The sequence below is a fragment of the Microcaecilia unicolor genome, chromosome 9 (genome assembly GCF_901765095.1).
Source record: "Microcaecilia unicolor chromosome 9, aMicUni1.1, whole genome shotgun sequence".
NCBI classification, from domain to species: Eukaryota; Metazoa; Chordata; class Amphibia; order Gymnophiona; family Siphonopidae; genus Microcaecilia; species Microcaecilia unicolor.
In genome coordinates, this window is record NC_044039.1 from 80,578,342 (window position 1) to 80,605,445 (window position 27,104).

At 46.9% G+C, this 27,104-nt stretch overlaps 1 protein-coding gene across 1 annotated transcript in view; it reads left to right on the forward strand.

Annotated features, from left to right (window-relative positions):
- Nucleotides 1–27,104, forward strand: part of EFCAB6 (EF-hand calcium binding domain 6) — a 1,149,121-nt gene that overhangs the window by 1,026,483 nt on the left and 95,534 nt on the right. The window contains exon 26 of the mRNA XM_030215418.1: nt 13,163–13,390. Within this exon, the coding sequence (XP_030071278.1) occupies nt 13,163–13,390 (228 nt within the window). The remainder of the gene's footprint in view (nt 1–13,162; nt 13,391–27,104) is intronic.

Consider the following 27,104-nt stretch of genomic DNA (forward strand, 5'->3'; position numbering starts at 1 on the left):
GAAAGATATAGTAGAATTGGAAAAGGTGCAGCAAAGGGCGACGAAAATGATAGCGGGGATGGGACAACTTCCCTATGAAGAAAGATTAAGGAGGCTATGGCTTTTCAGCTTGGAGAAGAGACGGCTGAGGGGAGACATGATAGAGGTATATAAAATAATGAGTGGAGTGTAACAGGTGGATGTGAAGCGTCTGGTCACACTTTCCAAAAATACTAGGACTAGGGGGCATGCGATGAAACTACAGTGTAGTAAATTTAAAACAAATAGGAGAAAATGTTTCTTCACCCAATGCATAATTAAACTCTGGAATTTGTTGCCGGAGAACGTAGTGAAGGAGGTTAGCTTGGCAGAGTTTAAAAGGGGTTGAATGGTTTCCTAAAGGACAAGTCCATAGACCACTACTAAATGACTTGGGAAAAATCCACAATTTCGGGAATAACATGTATAAAATGTTTGTATGTTTGGGTAGCTTGCCAGGTGCCCTTGACCTGGATTGGCCGCTGTCGGGGACAGGATGCTGGCTCGATGGACCTTTGGTCTTTTCCCAGTATGGCATTACTTATGTATGCTTAGGAAATGGATGAAACCACTAACTAATCCCACCAATTTCCCAAAAAGCTGAGTCCCAATATCGGATTCACAGAGAACTGAGTTGATGAGGATGCAGTTACCTCACGACTCTATGGTTGTGGATTCCGCTCTCAAGAGAGCCAGGAGTTTCTAGAGGTTTCGCCTCGGCACCACCGGGATGAGAATCTAGAACCCTGGACTCTTTTGAGAGGAAGGCCTATCAGTCCTCTATGCTCATGTCCAAAATTCAGTCTTACCAGCTCTACATGAGCATTCACCTGCGGAAGATTATGAAGCAACTGGAGGACTTGGTGGACAAGCTCCCTGTGGAGCACGCCAGGCCTTTTCAGGAGGTGATCAGGCAGCTGAAGGCGTGTCGCAAATTCCTGTCCCGATGAAGTTACGATACTTTTGATGTTGCATCCAGATCCGCTGCTTAAAGTATAGTGATGCGCAGACTCTCATGGCTGCGTGCCTCTGACCTGGACAATCGAACCCAGCAGCGGCTTGCGGATGTTCCTTGCTGGGGGGATAATATTTTTGGCGAGAAAGTCGATCAGGTGATAAAGGAGCTCCACCAGTGGGAAACTGCCCTCGACAAAACTCTCCCACCGGACGTCTTCAGCATCTACCTCAACAGGTAGAAGGTTTTTCTGGGGAAGGAGGACTGCTCCCTTGTGCTTACAATAAGCGTAGGTACAATCCACCTTCCTGACAGCCTTCTCAGGCTCAGCCCCAGTGCGCTCATTCGCATCAACAGCGTGCGCCCAGACAGGCCCCTGCAGCACCCCAGCAAAAGCAAGGGACAGGCTTTTGACTGGCTCCAGCTGAGCATAGCCGCCATAAAAGTACCTGTGCTGGACGATCTACCGGTCAGGGGCAGGTTAAAATTTTTTCACCAAAGGTGGCCTCTCATAACCTTCGACCAGTGGGTTCTTCAAAATAGTCCGGTTAAGGTACTCCCTCATTGATCTCCAGACCTTCACATTGCCCACCGGGAGCTCAGTCCCTTCAGCTTTCAGCACAGGCAGGTCACTTGCAGAGGAACTTTTCAGCGCCAATGCGCGTCAAGCCTCATTCCACCGGGGCAAGAAGGGCTGGGATTCTATTCAGGTACTTCCTTGTTCAAAAGAAAACGGGGGGGGGGGGGGGGGGGATGAGTCCCATCTTAGACTTAAAGGGCCCTGAACAAATATCTAGTCCGAGAAAAGTTTCAGGATGGTTTTCCCTGGGCACCCTTCTTCCCACGATTCAGAAATCAATTGGCTGTACTCTCTGGACTTAAAGGATGCTTATACACACATCCCGATACTTCCAGCTCATAGGAAGTATCTTCGATCCGTCTAGAAAACTCGACACTTCCAGTATTGTGTGCGCCCTTTGGGCTCGCCTCTGCGCCCAGGGTGTTTACAAAATGCTAGCGGTGGTTTGCAGCGTCGCTACGCAGACTGGGAGTGCACGTGTTCCTTTATCTAACGATTGGCAGGTGAAGAACACCTTGGAGGCAGGAGCTCTACAGTCTATGCAGATGACTATTCAACTCCTGGAGCTACTCGGGTTTGTCATAAATTACCCAAAGTCCCATCTCCTTCCAGTTCAGAAACTAGAATTCATAGGAGCTCTGCTGGACTCACGGACGGCTCATGCCTGTCTCCCCGAGGCGAGGGCAGACAACCTTCTGTCTCTTGTCTCCATGGCCAGAGCGTCTCAGCAGATCACAGCTCGGCAGATGTTGAGACTTCTAGGCCATATGGCCTCCACAATTCATGTGACCCATGGCTCGTCTCACATGAGATCAGCTTAATAGACCCTAGCTTCTCAGTGGTATCAAGTCACAGGGGATCTAGAGGATGAGATCCAGCTGTCCACCGCTTTTCACAATTCCCTGCAATGGTGGACTATTCGATCCAATTTGGTCTTGGGACATCCCTTTCAAATTCCTCAACCACAAAAAGTGCTGACAACGGATGCATCCCTTTTTGGGTGGGGAGCCCATGTCGATGGGCTTCACACTCAAGGAGTGTGGTCCCTCCAGGAAAAAGGTCTTCAAATCAATCTCCTGGAGTTGCGAGTGGTCTGGAACGCTCTAAAGGTTTTCAGAGATAGGCTGTCCTATCAAATCATTCAAATTCGGACAGACAATCAGGTTGCCATGTACTACATCAACAAGCATGGGGGTACCGGGTCTCGCCCCTATGTCGGGAAGCCATCCAGATGTGTCTCTGGGCTCACGCTCACGGCATGCTTCTCCAAGCCACGTATCTGGCAGGTGTAAACAACGGTCTGGCCGACAGATTGAGCAGGATAATGCAACCTCATGAGTGGTCACTCAACTCGGGCGTGGTTCGCAAGATCTTCCAAGTGTGGGGCACCCCATTGGTGGATCATTTTGCCACTCAGCTCAATCACAAGGTCCCTCAGTTCTGTTCTAGACTTCAGACACACGACAGACTAGCATCAGATGCCTTTCTTCTTCATTGGGGGCAGGGCCTTCTGTATGCGTATCCTCCCATACTTCTGATGGGGAAGACTTTGCTGAAACTCAAGCAAGATCGCGAAACCATGATTCTGATTGCGCCTTTTTGGCCATGTCAGATTTAGTTCCCTCTTCTTCTGGAGTTGTCCTCCGAAGTACCGTGAAGATTGGAGTGTTTTCCAACCCTCATCACTCAAAACGAGGGGGTGCTTCTGCATCCCAACCTCCAGTCTCTGGCTCTCACGGCCCTGGATGTTCATAGCTTAGACCGCCTCCTTGGGCCTTTCTGAGGGTGTCTCCCGAGTTTTGCTTGCATCCAGGAAAGATTCCACGAAGAGGTGTTACTCTTTTAAGTGGAGGAGGTTTCCCGTCTGGTGTGACAGCAAGGCCCTAGATCCTCGCTCTTGTCCTACATAGACCCTGCTTGAGTACCTTCTACACTTGTCAGAGTCTGGTCTAAAGACCAACTCCGAAAGGGTTCACCTTAGTGCGATTAGTGCTTATCATTATATGTAGAAGGTAAGCCCATCTCTGGACAGTCTTTAGTTGTTCGCTTCATGAGAGGTTTGCTTCTGTCAAAGCCCCCTGTCAAACCTCCATCAGTGTCATGGGATCTCAATGTCGTTCTCACCCAGCTGATGAAACCTCCTTTTGAGCCACTGAATTCCTACCATCTGAAGTATTTGACCTGGAAGGTCATTTACCTGGTGGCTGTTACTTCAGCTCGTAGAGTCAGTGAGCTTCAAGCCTTGGTAGCCCACGTTCCTTATACTAAATTTCATCATAGAGTAGTCCTCCGCACTCACCCTAAGTTCTTACTGAAGGTGGTGTCAGAGTTCCATCTGAACCAGTCAATTGTCTTGCCAACATTTTTTCCCCGTCCTCATACCCGCCCTGCTGAACATCAGTTGCACACTTTGGCCTTCTATTTGGAGCGGACAAGCCCCTTCAGACAGTCCGCTCAAATGTTTGTTTCTTTTGATCCCAACAGAAGGGGAGTTGCTGTCGGGAAACGCACCATCTCCAATTGGCTAGCAGATTGCATTTCCTTCACTTATGCCCAGGCTGGGCTGACTCTTGAGGGTCATGTCACGGCTCATAGTGTTTGAGCCATGGCAGCGTCAGTGGCCCACTTGAAGTCAGCCACTATAGAAGAGATTTGTAAGACTGCGACGTGGTCATCAATCCACACATTCACATCTCATTACTGCCTTCAGTAGGATACTCGACAGGATAGTCGTTTTGGGCAGTCGGTGCTGCAGAATCTGTTTGGGGTTTGGAATCCAACTCCACCCCCTAGACCCATTTTTGTTCTGTTCCAGGCTGCACTGTCAGTTAGATGTTTCTTCGTAGGTCAATCCTTGTTATGTCCTCGCCGTTGCAAGGCCAATTGACCTTTCTTTGTTGTTTGAGTGAGCCTGGGGGCTAGGGATACCCCAGTCGTGAGAACAAGCACGCCTGCTTGTCCTTGGAGAAAATGAAGATACATACCTGTAGCAGGTATTCTCCGAGGACAGCAGGCTGATCGTTCTCACATGCCCGCCCGCCTCCCCTTTGGAGTTGTCTTTGTCCTTGTTTGCTTTGTTATCGAACTGTCAGGATTCGCGCGGGATGGGTGGGAAGATGGCTGCGCATTCACGCGGTGCGTGCGCCAGTGCACGCTCGAAGGCTCTAGCAAGCTTTGTTGCTAGGAAGATTTCTGTTCGGGAGGGCTGCCGTGGATGTCACCCAGTCATGAGAACAATCAGCCTGCTGTCCTCGGAGAATACCTGCTACAGGTATGTATCTTCATTATCCCCCCCACCTATCCCCCTTGGGGATCAGAATGTATATAACAATCACTATAGGCTCTATAGTGAAGTAAGGAAACATCCTATTTGCGAATATGTGTATTCTGAAGCAAGAGAATATTCCACTTAAGGCGTTAAAACTCCCGATGAACAATGGTGCGCTTTCCTGAAGAATTTAACCCATTAACATTCCATGATCTCAACCTAATCCCCATCTAACCCAACCCTCTCCCCAAGCTCCCCACCCGCCCTACCCCCCTCATCCCTCTTGCTGGCTGACCATCACCCGGGGGTTAGATACCCGAGGAAGAGTGTCACCACCAGAGCAGACACCCAGAATAAAATTACTCTAACCCCCTTCCACCCCTACCAAAATCCACATATCATCCTCTCCACCATTCATTATCCAATTTTCATTCAGATGCACATCCATACCCCCAGCTATACTACCATACATTCATACATTTTGTGTGTCCATCAAAGACCACCTCCCAGAACCCCCTCAAATGATTCTATGACAATTATAGAAATTGCAAGCCCAACAACAGTCAAAACCTCAGGTGGTTGCAACCGACATAGTGGATGCCGTCTGCACTAATTGCCTCCTACTAGTGCAGACTTTCTGCCAAGTGGATTTCTGCCTTTGTTTCTCTGAAACTGATGTCCCTGGTGACACACAAGCTGGAAGGTCTTTACATCCCAAATCTGAGAGAGCTTTCCAAGCTTCTACAATAATCTGCACCCTTCGCGATTGACCAGCCACAGTCAGCAAAAGCCCAAACAGGTAGAGCCAACAGTAGCAAAATCTAGACTGCTGCAAATCCTTGGTAACGTCCTGGAGTTCCCTTTGTCGCTGGAGAGTGGCTTTGGCCAAATCCCGAAACACAGTGATTTTACAGTTGTCCCACTTTATCTCCTCAAGGGTCTCTTTCACCGAAAAATCATGAAAACAGGCAATTATATCCCTAGAGAATAAGAGAATAAGAACATAAGCACCGCCATACATGGAAAAGACCAAGGGTCCATCAAGCCCAGCATCCTGTCTCCGACAGCGGCCAATCCAGGCTTCAAGAACCCGGCAAAACCTATTAAATAATAATTTTTAATAATGTTCAATGGACTTTTCCCTCGGAATCTGTCCAAACCCCCTTTAAACTCCGTAAGGCCAGCTGCCTGTCACTACATTTTCCGGCAACGAGTTCCAGAGTCCAACTACACGCTGAGTAAGAAAAACTTTCTCCTGTTTGTTTTAAATCTGCCATATTCTAGCTTCATCTTATGTCTCCTGGTTCTATTGTTGTTTGAAAGTGTAAACAAAGCCTCACATCTGTCCGCTCTACTCTGCTCTTTATCTTGCAGACTTCTATCATATCACCCTCAGCCACCTTTTCTCCAAGCTGAAGACCCCTAACCTTCTCAGTCTTTCCTCATAAGGAAGTCGTTCCATCCCTTTTATATTTTTGTTGCCCTTCTCTGCACTTTCTCCAGTTCCTTTATATCTCTTTTGAGATGCGGCGACCAGAATTGGACACAGTATTTGAGGTGCGGTCACACCATGGAGCGATACAACGGCATTATAACATCCTTGTGTTTGTTTTCCATCCCTTTCCTAATAATACCCAACATTCTGTGCGCTTTCTTAGCCGCCGCAGCACACTGAGCAGAAGTTTTTAACGTCTTATCAACGATGACTCCCAGATCCCTTTCTAGGTCTGTGACTCCTCCTGCAACTTGACGACCCTGAATAATTTAGTGTCCTCTGCGAATTTAATTACCTCACTAGTTACTCCCATCTCTAAGTCATTTATAATATGTTAAAAGCAGTGGTCCCAGCACAGACCCCTGCGGGACCCCACTAACTACCTTCTCTATTGAGAATACTGACCATTCAATCCTACCTCTCAGCTTCCTGTCTTTCAACCGTTCCTAATCATAGTAATACCCTACCTCCGATCCCATGACTCTCCAGTTTCCTCTGAAGTCTTTCATGAGGCACTTTGTCAAACGCCTTTTGAAAATCCAGATACACAATATCCACCGGCTCCCCATTATCCACTTTTGTTCACCCCCCAAAAAATGCAGTAGATTGGTGAGGCAAGACTTCCCTTCACTAAATCCGTGTTGACTAGGTCTCATCAGCCCATGTTTTGCATGTGCTCTGTAATTTTATTCTTAATAATAGCCTCTACCATTTTGCCCGGTACCGACGGTCAGACTCACCAGTCTATAATTTCCCGGATCTCCTATGGAACCTTTTTTAAAATCGGCATAACATTGGCTACCCTCCAGTCTTCGGTACCACACCTGATTTTAGGGATAGATTGCATATTACTAACAGTAGCCTCTACAAGTTCATTTTTCAGTTCTAGTAATACTCTGGGATGAATACCATCCGGTCCTGGTGATTTACTACTCTGCAGTTTGTAGAACTGCTTTGCATTGGGGTCCCAAGCTTCTATAGACCCTATCCAACTTAATGGTGGACATAGTCTCAGCTCCTGTCCTCTATTAACTGGGGACAAGATAAAAGTATGTACCTCATGGACCATGTGGGCACAATTTTTATATTGGTCCAACTCCAGGATTCCTTTAAACCACAAATTATAGGACCGGGACCAATTCTCTAGCTCTACTTTCAAAGTCACCTGTTCCTGTTTATCTTTTTGGAGCTCACCTCGCAGCATTTGAAACTCTCCATCCACACCTTCGAGTTTCTCCTTCACCTGTTCCACTCAATTCCTGACCTTGCGTACCTCCCTCCGTAGGTCCGACACTGCTGCTTAAATAGTTTTCCTGACCTCAGATATTTCAGGTTTTAGAGCCTTAAACCATCTGACCACATCATTTTTTGTAAGTTTCCCCATCGCATTCTACAACACCACATGGTCCTCCTTATCAGACCCGAATCCTCCGGGTTCCATTTTGTGCAAACCTTCGCTGGCTTCTGCACAGACCTGGACATGCAGTCCCAGAAATCTGCCGCAAACTTAATGTTCTCTAGTCGCTTTCGAGCTGCCATTGTGGCACACAAACTGAAGTGCTGTGAAGGAGAGATAAAACTTATGGGGGATCAGGATTATATACAATTTATAGTCAGCTCTGATGGAGCAAAGTACTCGTGCGGTGTCATGGTTGTAGCTGTTCCCTTATGTCCAGACCTACTGTTTCTGTGTATCTAGCTCTGTGACCTCTCCAGTCTGCCTTTTTTCCTGTTGTTGTTCTTCCTTTAAGCCAAGCCTCACTTTGGTGTCCCTGAAGCCAAGCCTTGGGCCACAACTGTCAGGAATAGTGAGCCCTTGGACCAAGGAGGAGCTTTGGCAGACAAATCACCTGGGCTGGCACAGGCAGGAATCAGAACTGACTGACTAGGATTAACTAACAGACTCAACAAGGCAGAATAGAGGTAACTAAACACAATGGAGTAAACAAGGACCGGATCCAGACAAGGCAAGGAAAAGAAGGCAAAGGGGCCAGAACTGGAACCCAGACAGGACAAGGCAAAACTCAGAACTGGATTAAAACTGGGACTGGGACCCAGAAATGCAAGACAAGGCAACACAAGGAAGTAGATTAAAACTGGTCCCAGAAAAGGGCAGGACAAGGACAAAGCAAGAACCGGATCTGAACAGGATTAGACCGAAAGACGACAAAGCACAATTAGACAGGCAAAACAGGGCAGGAGCTAGGCAACAGAATAACAGACACAAGACAATACACAAGGCAGGAACAGGATTCAGGATTCTCAAACAGGAATCAGGATTCTCAAACAAGCTTGGCTGGAACAGGATTCAGGATTCTCAAACAGGATTCAAGATTCTCAAACAGGCTTGGCTGGAACAGGATTCAGGATTCTCAAACAGGCTTGGCTGGAACTGGATTCTGAAACGGGCTTGGTTTGGCTTGACTGGACTGGATTCTGGAATGGACTTGGCTTGGCTGTAACAGGATACTGAAAGGGACTTGGCTTAGAAGGGAACTGGGACAGGACTAGCTCAAACATAGAGCAGGAGCAGAATCTGGTTCAAACACACACAGGAACAGAACTTGGCAGAAACCAGAGCTCAAGAGCCAGGAAGCAAACATGGCAGGCAAAGGATTAAGCAGACTAAGGGAAGACAAACAAACAAAGAAGCAATGTGCTTACCAGCACCCACAGCTGGATAGCAGTAAAGTAATCAGGTATGATGTTGGCTTCTACAGACTCAGAATAAACAGAAAAGAACCACACACACAGGAAACAGAACAGGGAATACAGAAACAGAGCTTGGCTAAACACAGAGGTTGGCTTTAAACACAGAGCTTAACTATAGCAAGAGTCAAAAGCAGGGCTAGACTAAAAGCAGGAGCCAAGGGTAGAATCAAGCAGATACAGACACCAAGGGCAGGGTGTGGCTCTACAGCCAGGCTTTCAGGAAACAAGATTCAAAAGCAAACTCACAAAAACAAAGGAAAGCATTGAAACAAGACTAAACACAGCACAGACCTTCAGGAGCAAGCCTCTCAGGAACCAAGCCAAGCAGGGAAATGCTCTAAACAGGTAACACAAGATTAAGAGACCTCTTGCAAAGGCAACATAAGAAAGCTCCCTAGGTCCTTATAAGGAGTAGGCTGATGATTGTCACAAATAGGAATGAAGCAGGGAGACCAAAGCGAGGCTTGGCTTCACGGACACCAAAGCAAGGCTTGGCTAACAGGAAGAACAACAACAGGAAATGAAGCAGAAGCAGGGAGACCGAAGTGAGGCTTGGCTTACTGGAAGAACAACAATAGGGAAAAAGGCAGACTGGAGAGGTCACAGAGTTAGATACAGAGAAACAGTAAGTCTGAACATAAGGGCCCAGCCACAACTGTGACACCTCGCTTTGGTCTCCCTGCTTCTGCTTCATTTCCTACTTGTGACATCATCAGCCTACTCCTTTATAAGGATACTAGGAAAAAAGGCCCGTTTCTGACACAATGAAACGGGCGCTAGCAAGGTTTTCCTCGGAGTGTGTGTGTTTCACAGAGTGTGTGTGAGAGTGAGTGTGTGATAGAGAGTGAGTGTGTGTGACAGAGAGAGAGTGAATGTGAGTGTGTGTGACACAGAGAGTGAGACTGTGTGCGAGAGTGTGTGTGTGTGTGTGTGAGAATGAGAGTGTGAGCCAGGGGCCCCCTCCCTCCCAGTTTCAGGGTACTGAGCAGAAGGGCAAGCCCACACAGAAGGGCAAGAAGCCCACAAGTACCAGACAGAAGGGCAAGAAGCCCACACAGAAGACAGGCTTAGAAGCAGCGCAGCAACACACTAACTAACCTGTCGGCCTCTGGGCATGACACCAGACAATGACACCATGCGAAGGCACTGGCTGCAAGCACAGGCCTTCCTTATAAAGGAACTCACTGATGAGTCACCACCAGCAGGACAGAAGCAGGAAGTTCCTTGCCTCCAAACAGAGGCTTGACACACAGAGGAAGTGAGCCCACAGGAAGGACAAGCAGGAGCCATCTTGGATACTGGCATAGAGGAGGAGGCGGCAGCCATCTTGGAAGAGGCATAGCCCACACAGGTGAGGTCCAGTAAGGCAATCAGCACACAGAGCCAGAGAGAAACTAAGACAGAGACAGACACAGAGACAAGCAGAAGCCAGCACAGCCACTGACTCCCAGAAACAGGGTAAGTCTGAGGGTGGTCACGGCCACAGACGTGACAGTGTGGTTTTGGTTTAAACAGAGATTACTTGCCTGTTAACTTTGCTCCCAAGCAAAGCCCTGTTCTGATTTTCTGTGTGTATGTGGTACTGGTTTGAACCTGAATGGATTACTTCCTTGTTATCTAGGCTCTCCAGCATAAGCCTGCTCTGTTTCCTTATGTGGTTTCCCTTGTTACCTTTTCTTTAGAGAGCCGGTTGTTGCCAGCTCAGCTGCTTTCCTTGATTACTTTGCTTCCCCAGCCTAACTGTCTTCCTTGATTACTTTGGTTCCGTGCAGCTGTGTGGTCTCTGTCTGCCTTTCCTTTCCCTACCTGGCTGTGGGTGCTGGCTGAGTTCTGGTAAGAACATTGTTTGTTTCTCCCTTTGGTTGCTTTAAACCTTTGACTGCAGTGTAAGCCCTGCCTTCTTTCTGACTTGTATATTAGAAGCAGCCCTTCCCTTTAGCCTGCTTAACTCTTTGTCTGCTGTGTTTGTCTCCTGATTCTGTGAGCATTGCTCCTTATCTGAGTTGTGTATGTGATGGCAGCTTTCCCTGTTTGCTTGCTTTTCCTTTTATCTCGAGTGTCTGTTGTTTGACTCTGTGGCACAGCCTTCTGTATTCCTATAAGTGGCATCCCTTTATCCTGAGTGCTGTGTGGCACAGCCTTGTGTATTCTTATAAGTTGGCTTCTCTTTACCCTTCAGTGCTGTTGGCCAGCCTTGTGTATTCTTATGAGTGGCTTCCCTTTACCCTTGAGTGCTGTGTGGCACAGCCTTATGTATTCTTATGAGTGGATTCCCTTTACCCTTGAGTGCTGTATGGTACAGCATAGAGTGTTCCTTCATGAGTGGCTTCCCTTTTTCCTTGAGTGCCTGGTGGCACACCCTTGAGTATTCCTTTGAGTGGCATCCCTTTTCCCTGAGTGCTGTATGGTACAGCTTAGAGTGTTCCTATGAATGGCTTTCTTTTTTCCTTGAGTGCTGTGTGGCCTTGTCTTGAGTTTTCCCTGTGTGATTTCTGTTTGAGTCCTCTCTGTGAGGTTTCTGTTTTGTGTTTGAGTGAGTTGCTCTTCCTGTTAGCTGTGACTACTAGCTCAGCCTTGAGCGGTCTCTCTGTGTGGCAAAAGTAGGCTGTTCTTCCGTTTAGCTGTGTCTACTTTCAGAGCGTCCTCTCTAGTTTCTGTTTGAGTGGGTTGTTCTTCCTGTTAGCTGTGACTACTAGCTCAGCCTTGAGCTGCTTCTCTGTGTGGCACAAGTGGACAGCTCTTCGTTTAGCTGGGACTACTAGCTCAGCCCTGAGCTACCTCCGATGTGATTTCTGTTTGACTTGGTTAGGACTATTCGGTATAACTGTGGTTCTAAGCACAGCCCTGTGCTGCCTCCCTGTGTGGTTTTCTTATATTTTACTTGTGGTTTCTACCATGTAAGTCTAAGTGGGGTTGTCCTTTCCCCTTCATTTTCTTTGTGCCTGTGTGTAGGGTCTTTTTAGTGCAGTATGTGTGCACAGCTTGAGTAGTACTTGCTCAAGAGATTCTGTTCTGTTTCTTTTCCCTTCCCTCTGGTATGAGTGGGTTCCAATTCGGCCTTGTGGCCCTTATGCTTAGACTTTGTTATGGGTGGGTTCCAGTTCTGCCTTGCAGCCCGTATGAGTGTTCTTCCTTTGTTCCTGCTTTTATTAAGTTCCGTTCCTGGTTTTCGCTTTAGCCAGGCTCTGGTTTCACCTTGTCTTGAGTGTGCTCTGTCTGTTTGCCATGTCTGGTATCTTCGTGGTTCGCCTCTGCTCTGCACCTCCCCAGAAGATTTGTCTGCTGCAGCCTGGCTGCAGCCCAGGGCTCACCATCCTGGGTTCCGTGACATGCATCCATCTTCTAGTGCTGATGTCACTTCCTCGCCTAAGTATAAATTTGTTAGCTAAAGAACATACTGAAGACATTTATGGTGTTCCCCTTGACAGTGTAAAAACAACAATTTGGATTCATATAACATTTTTCATCTGACAAAGATGCTAGACACTGGCTATAAAAAGAAGTCTATAGAACATACATCAGTTCTCTCTAGAGCTCTATAGAAACAAGTCTATTGAATCTAGTAGTGTTTGTGCTATTAACATAACTTTCATTTCTGTCTTTACTAATATGTTTTTTTGCAGGCAAAGAGCACATAGAAAGGAACTACTATATGTTTATCTAATAGAGCAGTCTGACTCGCAGCATTTTCAGTCTTGAAGTATGAATCAGATGACGTCACAATCTTCATGTTTCAAACCCACCCTCATGAGGCAAAACTCAGAGGATTGATAGTCATAATCTGTGCATAGAAAAGACAAAAAAATGCTAATAATAAAACATGCAATATGTCAGACATCCTGACACATATCTAATTCAGCAATCTGAATATGACCCTGTGGTCTCAATAAATAAATGAAAACCAGTGCAGAAAAAAAAAACCTGATGTCACCAGTTATGCAGCAGTGTGTTCTAATATGATACTATAATATGAGCTCAGGATCTGGATTGAACAAATACTACTGTATTAATTTTTCTTCTCTTTCTTGGTGGTATATTATATTTTTTTAGTTGTTTCAGAAATAGAAATAAAACCTATTTTTGTCAAAGGTTTAACAATATGAATCCATAACTCATTAAGTATGTTTTGTCTAGACTGCTACAGATTGGGTAAAAAAAGTGGATAAAGTCACTCAGTTAAAATCAACACCAGAGCTGTCAATGAGAGACATCATGGCACGCATACGAGAAGTAGTGGTTGCTCGCTTCCACATCCTTGCACAAGAATTCATAAGTACAGATTATGCAAAAATAGGTGCCACTACAAAGGATGACTTCAGGGAGATTTGCAACAAGCATTTCATGCTACTCACTAATGACCAAGTAAGTTCTGTAGTAATTTATAGGATATGAAGTCTTCAGGAAAGCAGGTTACCAACTTTTGTTTGAGGAAAAACTTCATAGGATATGAAAGGTAATTTTTAATGCCTGTAAGACACCCAAGCAGGTTTGAGCGTGGCTGGGTAAATAATATAGCTGGACAGGAGGTATAACTTCAACATAAAAGTATTTATTTGCAATAACAAAGTTCACAGTCTTGTAAACTCACAGGGCCGAGTCATAGCAATGTCTTTTTAAGCACACATCCAAATCTTCTATAGTTCAAGAACATAATATTAGTTTTATATTCAAGTTTATTTCATGTACTCTTGGGCTTGTTTCCTCACAGATCCTGAGGCATAAAGAGGGGGCACCAGCCCAGTGGTTCAGCAAGTAGCCATAAGCCAGCTTCTGGCAGCAGCTCAAAACACAGTCCGCAGCTGCAGGGTTGCCATGCCCAAAGTATAAGTCCCCTCATTTCTACTCTGCGGGTCGGGTCTCACCCAAGCCCGTCCTCCAGCACACTTATACAGCTCAGTGTCAGTAGTACCAACCGCTCCAGCAGTCTTCCACAGTTCAGAAAGCAGTACTAATGGTGCCAGTACTCTTTTACAGTTCAGTTCCTTAACTTCCACACGTACACAGGCTTATCACAGCGGTACAGTAATTACATCTCCTCAAGGCTTTACCCCAGCCATGCTCTAGTACAGCAGTTCCCAAACTGTGCACCGCAGTGGACTCTCTGGGGTGCCACAGCTAATCCAACCTCCCTCCCGCCACCCATCTGAACCACTACAACAGACAGCAGTGGCGGCAAAACATTTTAAAAAGCAAGCGCAGGGCTGCAGCAGCCTTCAAGCATATGCTGTCAATTCTGCCGGCCCTCTGCCCCTGGACCTGGATGTTGACGTCAGCAGAGGACTAGGAGAGCTGACAGCGCATGCTGCTGCGGCCCCACACTTGCTTTTTAAAAAATTTTTTGTCATCACGGCCACTGGGGACGCAGAACAGACAGCCTTCCCGGAATCGCTTTTGTTGCCAAGAAGGTTGAATAAAAACAGGAGATGGAATGAAGTCAATGAATGAATGGGAATGAAGTTGAAGCCAATAGTTCAGTTTCTGTTTCCCCTTCAAAGCAAAGCAAGCAAACAAACCTATGAGCTGCTACATCCATGTTGTCATTCTTTATTGTTGGTAGCATTTTTTTATTTAATCTCACTTGTTACAAGAAATTATTTATTTTGGGGAAAATAGCTCTAGAGCAACTCGCCACTGTTTATAATTTAAGAGCAGGCGCTGTATTTATAAGTTTTAGGATATTAATTTCTCCACCAATCACCAAAGGTGATAATTGCAATAAATTAAATAAATTAAGTATATATAAAAGATACCATATACTCAGAACACAAGGAGACCGTATTTTTAGCTTCAAAAGATTGATTTAATATACAATTGCACACGAGAGGTAGGTTTTAAGAGATCTTTACAGATAATCTGTGCATAAAATAGAACAAAGTAGCAGGTAGGTTAACTTACAAGTCCTTGTTACAAGCATGCTGTGGTCCAGCTGATTGATGAGCACATGTTGAGGAGCAAGGCATCAGGGCTTCTGCAGTGAGTGGATCTGAGTTGCTTGCAGCTGAAGAGAATCTGAGTTGCTTGCAGTTGAAGAGAATCTGAGTTGCTTGCAGTTGAAGAGAATCTGAATCTTGGGAAACAGCTTTTGCTTTTATACCTTGCAAGCTGCAGGAGGATATGCCATGTGGATCTTTGTCCTGGTTTCCACACGACCCTTGGGCATTTGCAAAGCATTGTGGTATCTTGGTCTCATGTCTGCACACGACCCCTGAGTTGGTCTCATGTCTTATGACATCACAGACTTACAGGGCTTCCTGCTCAGTCTCTGGAGCAGATACATATTACAAGTCCTTCCTTTCTGCACATGTCTGAAAGCTGATGGGAGGGGCAGGTATACCTTTGACAAGCAAATGTCCTGTTTATGGTTTCCCCTCTGAAGTCTTTGTTTTCAATGGGGTATTTCACACCTTTCCCACCTGCTTGTCTCCTTGCATCCTCTGGTTAGGTCCAATCTTTGTTGTGTTGATCAGAGGAATAGAGTCAATTTAAACTTTAAAGCAGTCTTAAGTCTTTTGTTTAAGGAATGAGAAAAGGCAAGGTGAGGTCCCTGCCACTGCAGCAGTACCTTTGTCTTGTAAATATTCCCCAAAGGGAGAGGGAAGAGGGCTTTTGGAATGAGACTATTTTCTCTGCTGCAGTGCCAAATATATATATATTTAAAAGCTGCACAAATATATTGGTGTATATATATGTATCTGATCCAACACAACATCATGCTACACATTTAATTCTGATGATTGGCTTATACCATAACACACTTATATTTTCAAACATGCTGCCTTGTGCGGCATACAGATATACACAGAGGAAGTATAATAATGGAATAATTTTTCATAGGTAAAGTAGTAATTTATTATAAATCGTAATCGGTGTGTCATTTGGAGGAGCTGGTTATAGGGACACCCCAGCACTGTTATATTTGTGCAGAGAAAAAGATGGAGATCTGTGTGGCCAGGGTGGGGGGGGGGAGATCGGTGTGGCCAGGGAGGGGCGGAGATCAGTGTGGACGGGGGGGGGGGGGGGGGGGGTGCCATGAAAAATTGCTTGGACATGAAGGGTGCCATGAACCGAATAAGTTTGGGAACCACTGCTCTAGTATTTATACTCAGGGCTTACGGTAATTCTCAGCCAGGACACAATCAACTCAAACACATTACTACTACTACTAATAGCATTTATATAGCGCTACCAGACGCACACAGAGCTGAACACTTGACATAGACAGTCCCTGCTCAAAGAGCTTACAATCTAGGTAAAACAGACAGACAAGACATTACAGGCAAGGGAATTACAGGGTAGAAAGGAACAGGGAGGAGGAGAGCAAATGAGTAGTGGTTAGGAGCCAAAGGCAGTAGTGAAAAGATGAGCTTTCAGCATATATTTAAAAACAGGTAAAGAAGGAGCTAGACATATGGGTTCGGGAAGATAGTTCACACCACCCGAACTCTCATCCACCCGAACTCTCATCCACTCTCTCGTTACCTCTCGCCTTGACTACTGCAACCTACTGCTCACTGGTCTCCCACTTAGCCACCTATCCCCCCTTCAGTCCGTTCAGAACTCTGCTGCACGTCTTATCTTCCGCCTGAACCGATACACTCACATCACCCCTCTCCTCAAGTCACTTCATTGGCTTCCGATCAGGTACCGCATTCAATTCAAGCTTCTGCTACTAACCTACAAATGTACTCGATCTGCAGCCCCTCCTTACCTCTCACCCTCATCTCCCCTTACGTTCCTACCGTAACCTCCGCTCTCAAGACAAATCCCTCCTTTCAGTACCCTTCTCCACCACCGCCAACTCCAGGCTCCGCCCTTTCTGCCTCGCCTCACCCCACGTGTGGAACAAACTCCCCAAGCCCATACGTCAGGGCCCCCCTCCCTCCCCATCTTCAAATCTCTGCTTAAAGCCCACCTCTTCATTGTCGCCTTCGGCACCTAACCTCTACACCTCTACCCAGGAAATCTAGACTGCCCAACTTGACATTTCGTTCTTTAGATTGTAAGCTCATTTGAGCAGGGACCGTCCTTCTTTGTTTATTTTGTACAGCGCTGCGTAACCCTAGTAGCGCTCTAGAAATGTTTAGTAGTAGTAGGGAAGATAGTTCTAGGCATAAGGTGCCGCAAGACAAAAAGAACGAAGTCTGGAGTTAGCGGTGGAGGAGAAGGGGGACAACAAGAGAGATTTGTTCAGAGAGCGGAGTTCACGGGGAGGAATGTAGGGAGAGATGAGAGAGGAGAGGTAGTGAGGGGTCATAGAGTGGATGCATTTAAAGGTCAGCAAGAGGAGTTTGAACTGTATATGGAAGCGGACAGGGAGCGAATGAAGTAAGGAGTGGGCATAACAATTCTGGCGTAAAATAAGTTGAGCTGCAGAATTCTGGACAGATTGGAGAGGAGAAAGATGATTGAGTGGAAGACCAGTGAGAAGTAAATTGCAATAGTCTAGGCGAGAAGTAACAAGGGTGTGAATAAGGGTTTTGGTGGCGTGTTCAGAAAGGAAGGGGCGAATTTTGCTAATGTTGAAGATAAAAAAGCGACAGGTTTTGGCGATTTGTTGAATATGAGCAGAGAAGGAGAGAGAGGAGTCGAAGATGACACCAAGGTTACGAGCCGAGGAGACAGGGAGGATATGAGAGCCATTAACAGAGATAGAGAATGGGGAAAGAGGGTAGGAGGGTTTAGGGGGAAAAAAGAGAAGTTCAGTTTTAGCCATATTTAATTTGAGATGGCGTTGAGACATCCAGGCTGCAATGTCAGACAAGCAGGCAGACATTTTGTCCTGGATTAAGGTTGAGATTTCAGGGGTGGAGATGTAAATCTGAGAGTCATCAGCATAAAGATGGTAATGAAAACCATGGGATGAGATCAGGGCACCAAGGGAGGAGGTATAGACGGAGAAAAGGAGTGGTCCAAGGACAGAACCCTGAGGCACACCTACTGAAAGTGGGAGGGAAGTTGAAGAGGATCCACCAGAGTGAACACTGAAAGTACAGAGTGAGAGGTAGGAAGAAAACCAGGAAAGAACAGGGCCTTGGAATCCAAGCGAGGACAGCGTATCGAGGAGTAGGGTGTGGTCAACAGTTTCAAAAGCAACAGATAGGTCAAGAAGGATGAGGATGGAATAGAGACCTTTGGATTTAGCCAGAAGCAGATCAGTAGAGACTTTAGTAAGTGCAGTTTCAGTAGAGTGAAGAGGGCGAAATCTGGATTGAAGTGGGTGAAGAATAGGTTGAGAAGAGAGAAAGTCAAGGCAACGGCGGTGAATGACGTGTTCAAGTAATTTGGAGAGGAAAGGGAGATGGGGTGATAGTTGGCGGGACAGGTAGGGTCAAGTGAGGGTTTTTTAAGGAGTGGAATGACTATAGCATGTTTGAAGGTCGTAGGAACAGTTGCAGTGGAGAGTGAAAGATTAAGCATGTGACAGATGACAGCAGGGGCGTAGCCAAGGGTGGGCCTGGGTGGGCCCAGGCCAACCCACTTTCCCTCCAGGCCCGCCCATCCATGATCCGACATCTTCTCCACCTTCGTGCCAAGTCTCCCGCCGCATCCCGCTTTGGCGGGTCATCTCCCGGTCTCCCGCTGAACTCCACTGCTGCAGCTGCTGCCGCCGCCGCTTCTCTCCTGAGCAGCAGCAGGAACAAAAACAGGCGCTTCGCCGAACCACCACTTCAGTTCAGCCGGCATAAGAAGAAAAACAAGCGCGGGGCCGCCCACAGCAGCCTTCAATCACGCGCTGTCGGCTCTGCCTGTCCTCTGCTCCCGGAACGGGAAATTGATGTCAGCGGGGGCAGAGGATGGGAGAGCCGAAAGCGCATGACTGAAGGCTGCTGCGGGCGGCCCCGCGTTTGTTTTTTCTCTGTGTTGACGCTGCCTCCTGCTTCAGAGGGCCAGAGAGAGAGGAACGTGGCTGTAGGGGAAGGGTGTCTGAGAGAGCAGAGGGGAGAGAAAAAAAGAAGAGGACGCTGGAGAGGACAGAGAGAGAGAGCGAGAGATTGGGAGAGAGGGGACATGGAAAAGAGCAGGGAGAGCCAGAGAGAGAGAAATGGGGAGAGAACATGGAAAAGAGCAGGGGAGAGAAAAGAGGGGAGCGCCATGTGGGAGATGGGGAGAGAAGGGACATGGAAAAGAGCAGGGGAGAGCCAGAGAAAAAGGGGACATGGAAAAGAGCAGGGGAGAGCCAGAGAGAGATGGGGAGAGAAAGAGGTGAACATGGAAAAGAGCAGGGGAGAGACAGGCTGCTGGGAGAAGGAAGGGGACAAGGGGGATACCCTGACTGGTCAGATGGAGAGACAAAGAGGAGAAATGCTGGATGAAAGGAGGGTGAAGAGGAAAAATGCTAGGAGGGGCAGGAAAGAGGGAAGATGCTAGATGGAAGAGGGGTACAGAGAGAGAGATGAGTAGAAAGATGGGGAGAGAAGGAGGGGACATGGAAAATGGCAGGAGAAAGAGAGAGAAGCTGCTGGAGAGAAACTGGGGAGACCTTAGCTGGTCAAATGGAGAAGAATGCTGGATGAAAGAGGGAGGAGAAGAGGGAAATGCTGGAAGGAGGAGCAGAAAGAGGGGAAGATGCTGGATGGCAGGTAGGAAGAGAAAGAGGAAGGCCACTGGTAGGATGGGGGGAGAGAGAGGACATGCTGAATGGAAAGGGTAGAGAGATAACTGTCTAGAAGGAAGGGAGATAGAGGGAGACAATGGATGGATGGATTAGGAGAGGGTATAGGTGGAAGGATGGAGCGAGAAAGAGGGATGACACTGGATGGAAGGTAGGAGAGAAAGAGGGAAGGTGCTGGATGGAAGGTTATGGAGAGAAGAGGAGACGCTGGATTCAGAGAGAGGGAGAGACACTGAAAGGATAGGGAGAGAAAGGGGGAGAGGATAGAGTTAATGAAAGACTGGAGAATAAGAGGAAGGGGCATGGGGAGAACAAAAGTGAGGAAAAGATGAAAAGAGATAGGTAGATGAAGTAAAAAGAGGGAAATTAAAGAATGGATAGTAAGAATTAATTAAATCTGGACAGAGAGTGAGACAGAAAAATAAATTGAAGAAAACAAAGAAAAAGGAGAGAAAAATTACAAATGAACAGGAAACCCTGGCAAGAGAGTTAAGAGAAGACAAAGGAATGCAGAATCTTGACTGAGACCAACACAATTAGAAAAAGTAAATGGCTAAGGTACAGAAAATAATTTTATTTTTAATTTAGGATAAAGCAATGTGGTAGCTGTGTTAATGAAGGCTAATAAATGCAAATAAAACATAAAATAGAAAATGAGGTGATACCTTCACTGATTTTTAAAACACTTTTGATTAGTCTTCAGAGACCAGCACTTCCTTCCTCAGGTCAGGAGAGGATGTCCTGACCTGACCTGAGGAGGAGGATTTGGCCTCTGAAAGTTAATTGAAAAGGGTATTAGACTATTAAATAAAATATTTTCTGAAATGGCAGTGGGATTAAGGTGTGTCAGGGGGTGGAGCCAATACAGAGTAGGGCAGGGCTGGGGGTGTGTACTAAAAATCTCCCTCTCAAAAATTGGGACCCCTTGGCAGCTCTGAATGCGCCCAGATCAGATGAAAGTTCCGGAGCGCGGAGCTGCCTGGAATGAATGGCGGCACCCACTCAGCTGCCAGTCCAGGACTCCAGTCCAGCCCACCACCACCACGTGCACGCCATGCAGTGCACGTTTTACAGGAGGGTTGCGGAGCGGAGGTGAGGAGCACGAGCCTGGCCCTGGAAGGTTCTTCTTCATGATTCAACATTATTTCAAGGCAAGCCCAGCCCAGCAGCAATAGGAGGCGGTAATAAAAATGTAAATACTTTTTTTTTCATCATAATTTTTAACATTGTGTGACGTGTGCTGTGTAATTTTTTTTAAATTGAGCTAGCTGGGGCCTGCCGCCTGCCTGGGGCTGGTGGTCACTATTAAAATTTATTGTTGGGGAATTTCTGGGTGGGGATGGGCTCCTCTTTGCCCTAGGTAATATGGGTGGGCACTATATATATATATATATAGTGCCCACCCATATTAGCTCTGGGCCCAGCCAAAATATCAGGTCTGGCTACGCAACTGGATGACAGGGATGATAGTAGGAGAGATAGTGGTAAGTAGGTAAGTGGGGATGGGATCAGAGGAACAGGTAGTACATTTAGAGGAGGAAAGAAGAGCAGTTTCTTCAGTAGAAACTTCAGAGAAGGAGGAGAAAGAAGGAGAGTAGGGGTGTAGACTAAGGGAGAGAGAGGTGGGGAGGGTTTAGATAAAAATTCAAGGTTAATCTTACGGATTTTATCATGGCTGTGGTAGGTAGATAATGCAGTCTGGAGCAGATAACGAAGGCCGGCAGTCCTGGTGTCAGCAGGCAGGCCCCGAACCGCGACCCTCCACGTCCTGCAAACCTTCTAGGAGGTCCCATCAGGAACTGGACGGCGAGCCAGAGGCAAGACACCCAGATGGCGTCCGATCAGCCCCTGCAGATAATGCAGGCCAGCAGTCCAGCCACGTGGTGTCAGCAGGCAGGCCCCGAATCGCGACCCTCCACGTCCCACAAACCTTTTAAGAGGTCCCGTCAGGCGCAGGAACCGGACGGCGAGCTGGAGGCAAGACACCCGGATGGCGTCCGATCAGCCCCTGCAGCCGCTCCAGAGGGAAAGAGGTGTCTGAGTGAGAAGCGCCACTCACCGCCCCATTCAGTTGCTGTTCAATCGGACTGACGGCCGGCTCGGAGCCGCGGAGGAGGTCCGTCAGTGAGGTAGGCCCCAACCGATGGGAGGAGGTCACAATTACACAGAGGTCCGCAAACCAACCCAGGGCTCACAAACCTCACCAGAGACGGCTCAATCCCAACGGCTTCACCCCAACGATGTTCTGTGGCTGCTAACCTTGGAGGCTTTTGTATTCCCCGTTCTGAATACAGACATTCTGTTGTGCAGTCGTGGACTTGTAGAAAGACATACTCTCGTCTTATTTCACTCAGATCTCATCACTTCAGTCATCTCAATTCAGCCACTATTCCCTCACTCTCTCTCCAAGGTCTCTGTATTGGGACCTGGCACTTCCTGGACTCTCTCCTCCCGGGGCCTCTCCATTCAGCTCTGACCTTTGGGCATTTGACTTCTTATCTATTGGGAAGCCACTACCTCCTGAGCAGGCAGCCTCACTTCCCCATAATGCATTCGATCCTGACATAGTAGCTCTGCAGTTCAACCAGGGACACAGCAGGTGCAACGCCACCTGCTGTAGGATGGCTAAACTGCAATTCCCCACAGGGAATATCTGTAGAGACATCTGCACAAGTCCCTCACTGCCTCACAATGCCATTAATGGGAATAGTTATCAAGGTGTGGTAAAAGTCAGAATTTTACATCTTAATTTTCCAAGGGAGTCATCAACAGGCAGTACTGACACCTGGTGTATAACAATAATGCAACTCGCAATTGACCTCACAAGCAGCATTATTTTCCCATCCCAGGAATATTGGGCCACTTTTGGAAGGGGCCAGTGCTCAGCAATGAAGAGCTGCCTCGTCCCCCTTCTCTCCAAATGACACCCTTTCCCTAAGTATTTCCACCCCACCCCAAAGACCCCCTCAAGATATCCCCCTTAGCCTGAAGAACCCCCAAGTACAGGCAAAGCACCCCCATTCTCCCTTTAGGCCCCCCAGGACACCTTCACAATCCCTGGTATCTAGTGGGTTCAGGGTTGGTGACTAGTGGTAATCTTGTGGTTCTTATACGCAGTTTTGGACCCCTAGTGGTAGTACCATGAGAGTACTGCTAGGGGTCACCAGCACAATTTTGAACCTGGTGCCAGAAGAGTCAGGAATGAGTGGGAATTGCTCTTGCCGCAAATCCACTAGACACCAGTGATTAAGAAGAAAGCCTGGTGGGGCCTAAAGGAGAATGGGGGATGCTTTGCCTGTACTTGTGGGAAAGGGTCTTTGAGTTGGAGGGTCAGCTTCAGGGTGGCAGATGTATTTAGGGAGATTTTCAGAAATGGGGGATGTCATTCAAGGAGAAGGTGAAGGGGTCAGCTCCTCATTGCTGAGCCCCAGCTCCTTTAAGAAGCAACTTGGGAGCACTGGGCTAAGGCTAAGCTGCCTGATTGTCATGGGATGGACATATACTGCCAGAATTTTTCCAGGAATATTGCAGCTTGTAGTGTTTAGTATAAGTCATGTTACTGAATGTACATAATGCTGTTTTGCATGCATTTACTTGCTTTGCATCTCATTACTGTGTAACTCACGGTAACTTAAACTATCATGCATTGTGGGTAATATAACATGTTTTAGTGCCCTCTAACATGCAAGGGGCAAATAACATGTGTTATTGTCATAACACACCTTGATAAATATCCCTCTTAGCTTTTTAAATAGCACTTTTCCTGGGCAAATTGACATGTCTGAAAATTGTCCTCCTCTGCCCAGCTGAAAAATGTGTACATTTAGCCTGGTTAAAATGAGTGCATTCCTTTTGGTAGCTTTACACCAGGAGAGTAAAACAACAGCTGAGCAGGGCCAATGTTATACATGCTGAGGCCAGAGCAGAAATGGAGGAGGAAGCCCCAAAACTCACTGGCAGACTGTGCCTTCCTCAAGCTGTCCAGACGGGGCCCCCTGTAGCCTGGAGACCCAGGTCAATTGCCCTATTTGTAACCCCTCCCCCCCCCTCATGCCGGCCATGCATGTGTTCATTCAGTTTTCAAATGTATGTATGCAATTTTGTCTCCACTTTGCTGCCCACATCAATCGTAATTGCAAAATGTGAGGCATTCACGCACATTTAGACAAAAGATTACATATGGAGGTTTTTTGTCCAATGATTGAATTGGCACAGTGAGTCCTTGTGCATCCTAATATATTGTGGATTCTGTATAAGGTCTATGTGAAATCTGAGGTAACATAGTAACATTGTAACATAGTAGATGATGGCAGAAAAAGACCTGCATGGTCCATCCAGTCTGCCCAACAAGATAAACTCACATGTGCCACTTTTTGTGTATACCTTACCTTGATTTGTACCTGTCTTTTTCAGGACACAGACCGTATTAGTCTGCCCAGCACTATCCCCGTCCCCCAACCACCCAACCCCGCCTCCCACCACCGGCTCTGGCACAGACCGTATAAGTCTGCCAGCACTTTCCCCGGTCTCCCAACCACCAGCCCCGCCTCCCACCACCGGCTCTGGCACAGACCGTATAAGTCTGCCCAGCACTATCCCACCTCCCAACCACCAGCTCTGCTGAACCTGGGGTCTACAAACTACCTCATATCCCTTCTGCCACCTTTCCCCCTCTCCCGGGTACAACATCATCTTGCTTGCTTCTTTCCTATCCTCCCTTCTACTGTCCAGTATCTTTCTCCCGCTCCCTTCTGGCCTCAGTCTTTTTCCTCTGGTCATTATTTTTTGAATGAGTTAATCTATCTACTAATTGCTACTAATTGGGTTTCTGCCAGGTACTTGTGACCTAGATTGGCCACTACTGGAAGCAGGATGCTGGGCTAGATGGACCATTGGTCTGACCCAGAATGGCTATTCTTATGTTCTTATCCTGTCGACTTGATTGTTGAGATATCTGGCTAATGGCCAGTGCCAAATATCCAGGTATATATTTAAATGTTACACCAACCGCAGAGTATAAATATTGACCTGTTAAAATATAACATCTGTAGCAGCCAACAAGGAAGAGACAAAACCCACTACCTGTGCACTTGATCCTATTCTGTTGTCATGGTTCAAATTGTCCAAATGAATCGTCCTTCATCTGTCCTTAGTTTGCTTAATGCTAGTCTCTCCTCTGGTGATTTTCCTTCCACTTGGAAAACAGCCCTGGTCCACCCCATTCTGAAGAAGTCTTCCCTTGACCCCTCCCTTCCCAAGCACTACCACCCATTGTCCAATTTGTGTTTTCCCTCTAAGATTCTTGAAAAAAATGTCTTTCAACGATTATCATCGTTCGTAGAAAAAAATCTTTGCTTTACATTCTAGGCAATCAGGCTTTAGAGCCTATTACAGCATGAAAATGGTATTGGTGAGTGTCTTAAGTGAAATCCATGCTCAGTTAGACAAGGGATGCATGTGCCCTTGTGGTCTACCTCAATCTCTCCGCAGCCTTCGACCTTATTGGTCATACCCTCCTCATCTCACACTTAGCTTCTGTTGGAATTTCGGGAACTGGCAGCGGAGGGAGCAAATGCAGTTGAGACAGAAAGGCAAGATGAGTGGGACAGAGTTACTGGGATAAATAAATGGCTAAATTGAACAGGGTATGTGGAACTGCTCTTAGTTACAAGCTAGTCCAGATGTGCAGTGAGTGTGTAACATCATGAGAAATTCAGCAATATAAGGCTTTCAGAATTCTCAGTTATGTTTCTAGTTTCAGTTGTGTCAGTGTTTTCACTGCTGGCATTGCTCAGTGTAAGCCAGCCAGTAGGAAAAAATTCTGTCTGCATTCTACAGTACATCAGCAGAAGAGTGGCAGCCCTTTGGGTTTGTCTTAGCAGTAGCCTTTAGCTGAACTTTGTGCTTCCTGCTATCTGTTAGAGAGTAACCAGATTTTTCCAGAAGGGGATAGAACTGCGCAGAACAGTTTGGAATCCCCTGGAAAGCTCTAGAAATTGGAGAGTGTATATGATAATCAGTGGGATGGGTCTGGTGGCAGCAGACCCATCCCTCTGACTATTTAGTGCAATCCTATGCACCCATAAGTGTCTTAGTGTCACAGTTGTTGCCATGCCCTTATGTTCAGACCTACTGTTTCTCTGTGTCTAGCTCTGTGACCTCTCCAGTCTGCTTTTTCCCCTATTGTTGTTCTTCCTGTTAGCCAAGCCTCACTTTGGTGTCCCTGAAGCCAAGTCTCACTTTGGTCTCCCTGCTTCTGCTTCATTTCCTACTTGTGACATCATCAGCCTACTCCTTTATAAGGACCTAGGGAGCTTTCTTATGTTGCCTTTGCAAGAGGTCTCTTAATCTTGTGTTACCTGTTTAGATCATTTCCCTGCTTGGCTTTGTTCCTGAGAATCTGGCTCATGAAGGTCTGTTCTGTATTTCTTTTAGTCTTGTGTTTCAAGGCTTTGCTTTGTTTGTGTGTTTGCTTTTGAACCTTGATCCTGAAAGCCTGGCTCTAGAGCCACACCCTACCCCTGGTGTCAGTATCTGTTTGACACTACCCTTGGCTCCTGCTTTTAGTCTAGCCCTGCTTTTGACTCTTGCTATCGTTAAGCTCTGTGTTTAGCCAAGCTCTGTTTCTGTATTCCCTGTTCTGTGTTTGAGTTAGTTCTGTTCCTGTTCCCTGTCAAGCCAAGTCCCTTTCAGCATCCTGTTCCCTGTCAAGCCAAGTCCTGTTCAGAATCCCATTCCAGTCAAGCCAGGCCTGTTCCAGAATCCTGTTTCAGCCAAGCCAAGTCTGTTCCAGAATCCTGTTCCAGCCAAGCCAAGCCTGTTCCAGAATCCTGTTCAAGTCAGGCCAAGCCTGTTCCAGAATCCTGTTCCAGCCAAGCCTATTCCAGGATCCTGTTCCAGTCAAGCCAAGCCTGTTCCGGAATCCTGAATCCTGTTTGAGAATCCTGAATCCTTTTCCAGCCAATCCTGTTTGAGAATCCTGAATCCTGTTCCAGCCAATCCTGTTTGAGAATCCTGAATCCTGTTCCAGCCAAGCCTGTTTGAGAATCCTGAATCCTGTTTGAGAATCCTGAATCCTGTTCTAGCCAAGCCTGTTCGAGAATCCTGAATCCTGTCCCTGCCTTGTTTATTGTCTTGTTTCTGTTATTCTTGTTGCCTAGCTCCTACCCAGTCTTGCCTGTCTAGGTGTGCTTTGTTTTGTCTCTTTCAGTCTAGTCCTGTCCAGATCCAGTCCTTGCCTTGCCCTTTTCTGGACCCAGTTTTAATCTACTTCCGTGGTTTGCCTTGTCTTGCATTTCTGGGTCCCAGTCCCAGTTTTAATCCAGTTCTGAGTCTTGCCTTGTCCTGTCTGGGTTCCAGTTCTGGCCCCTTTGCCCTATTTTCCTTGCCTCGTCTGGATCTGGTCCTTGTTTAGTCCATTGTGTTTAGTTACATCTGTCCTGCCTTGTTGAGTCTGTTAGCTTA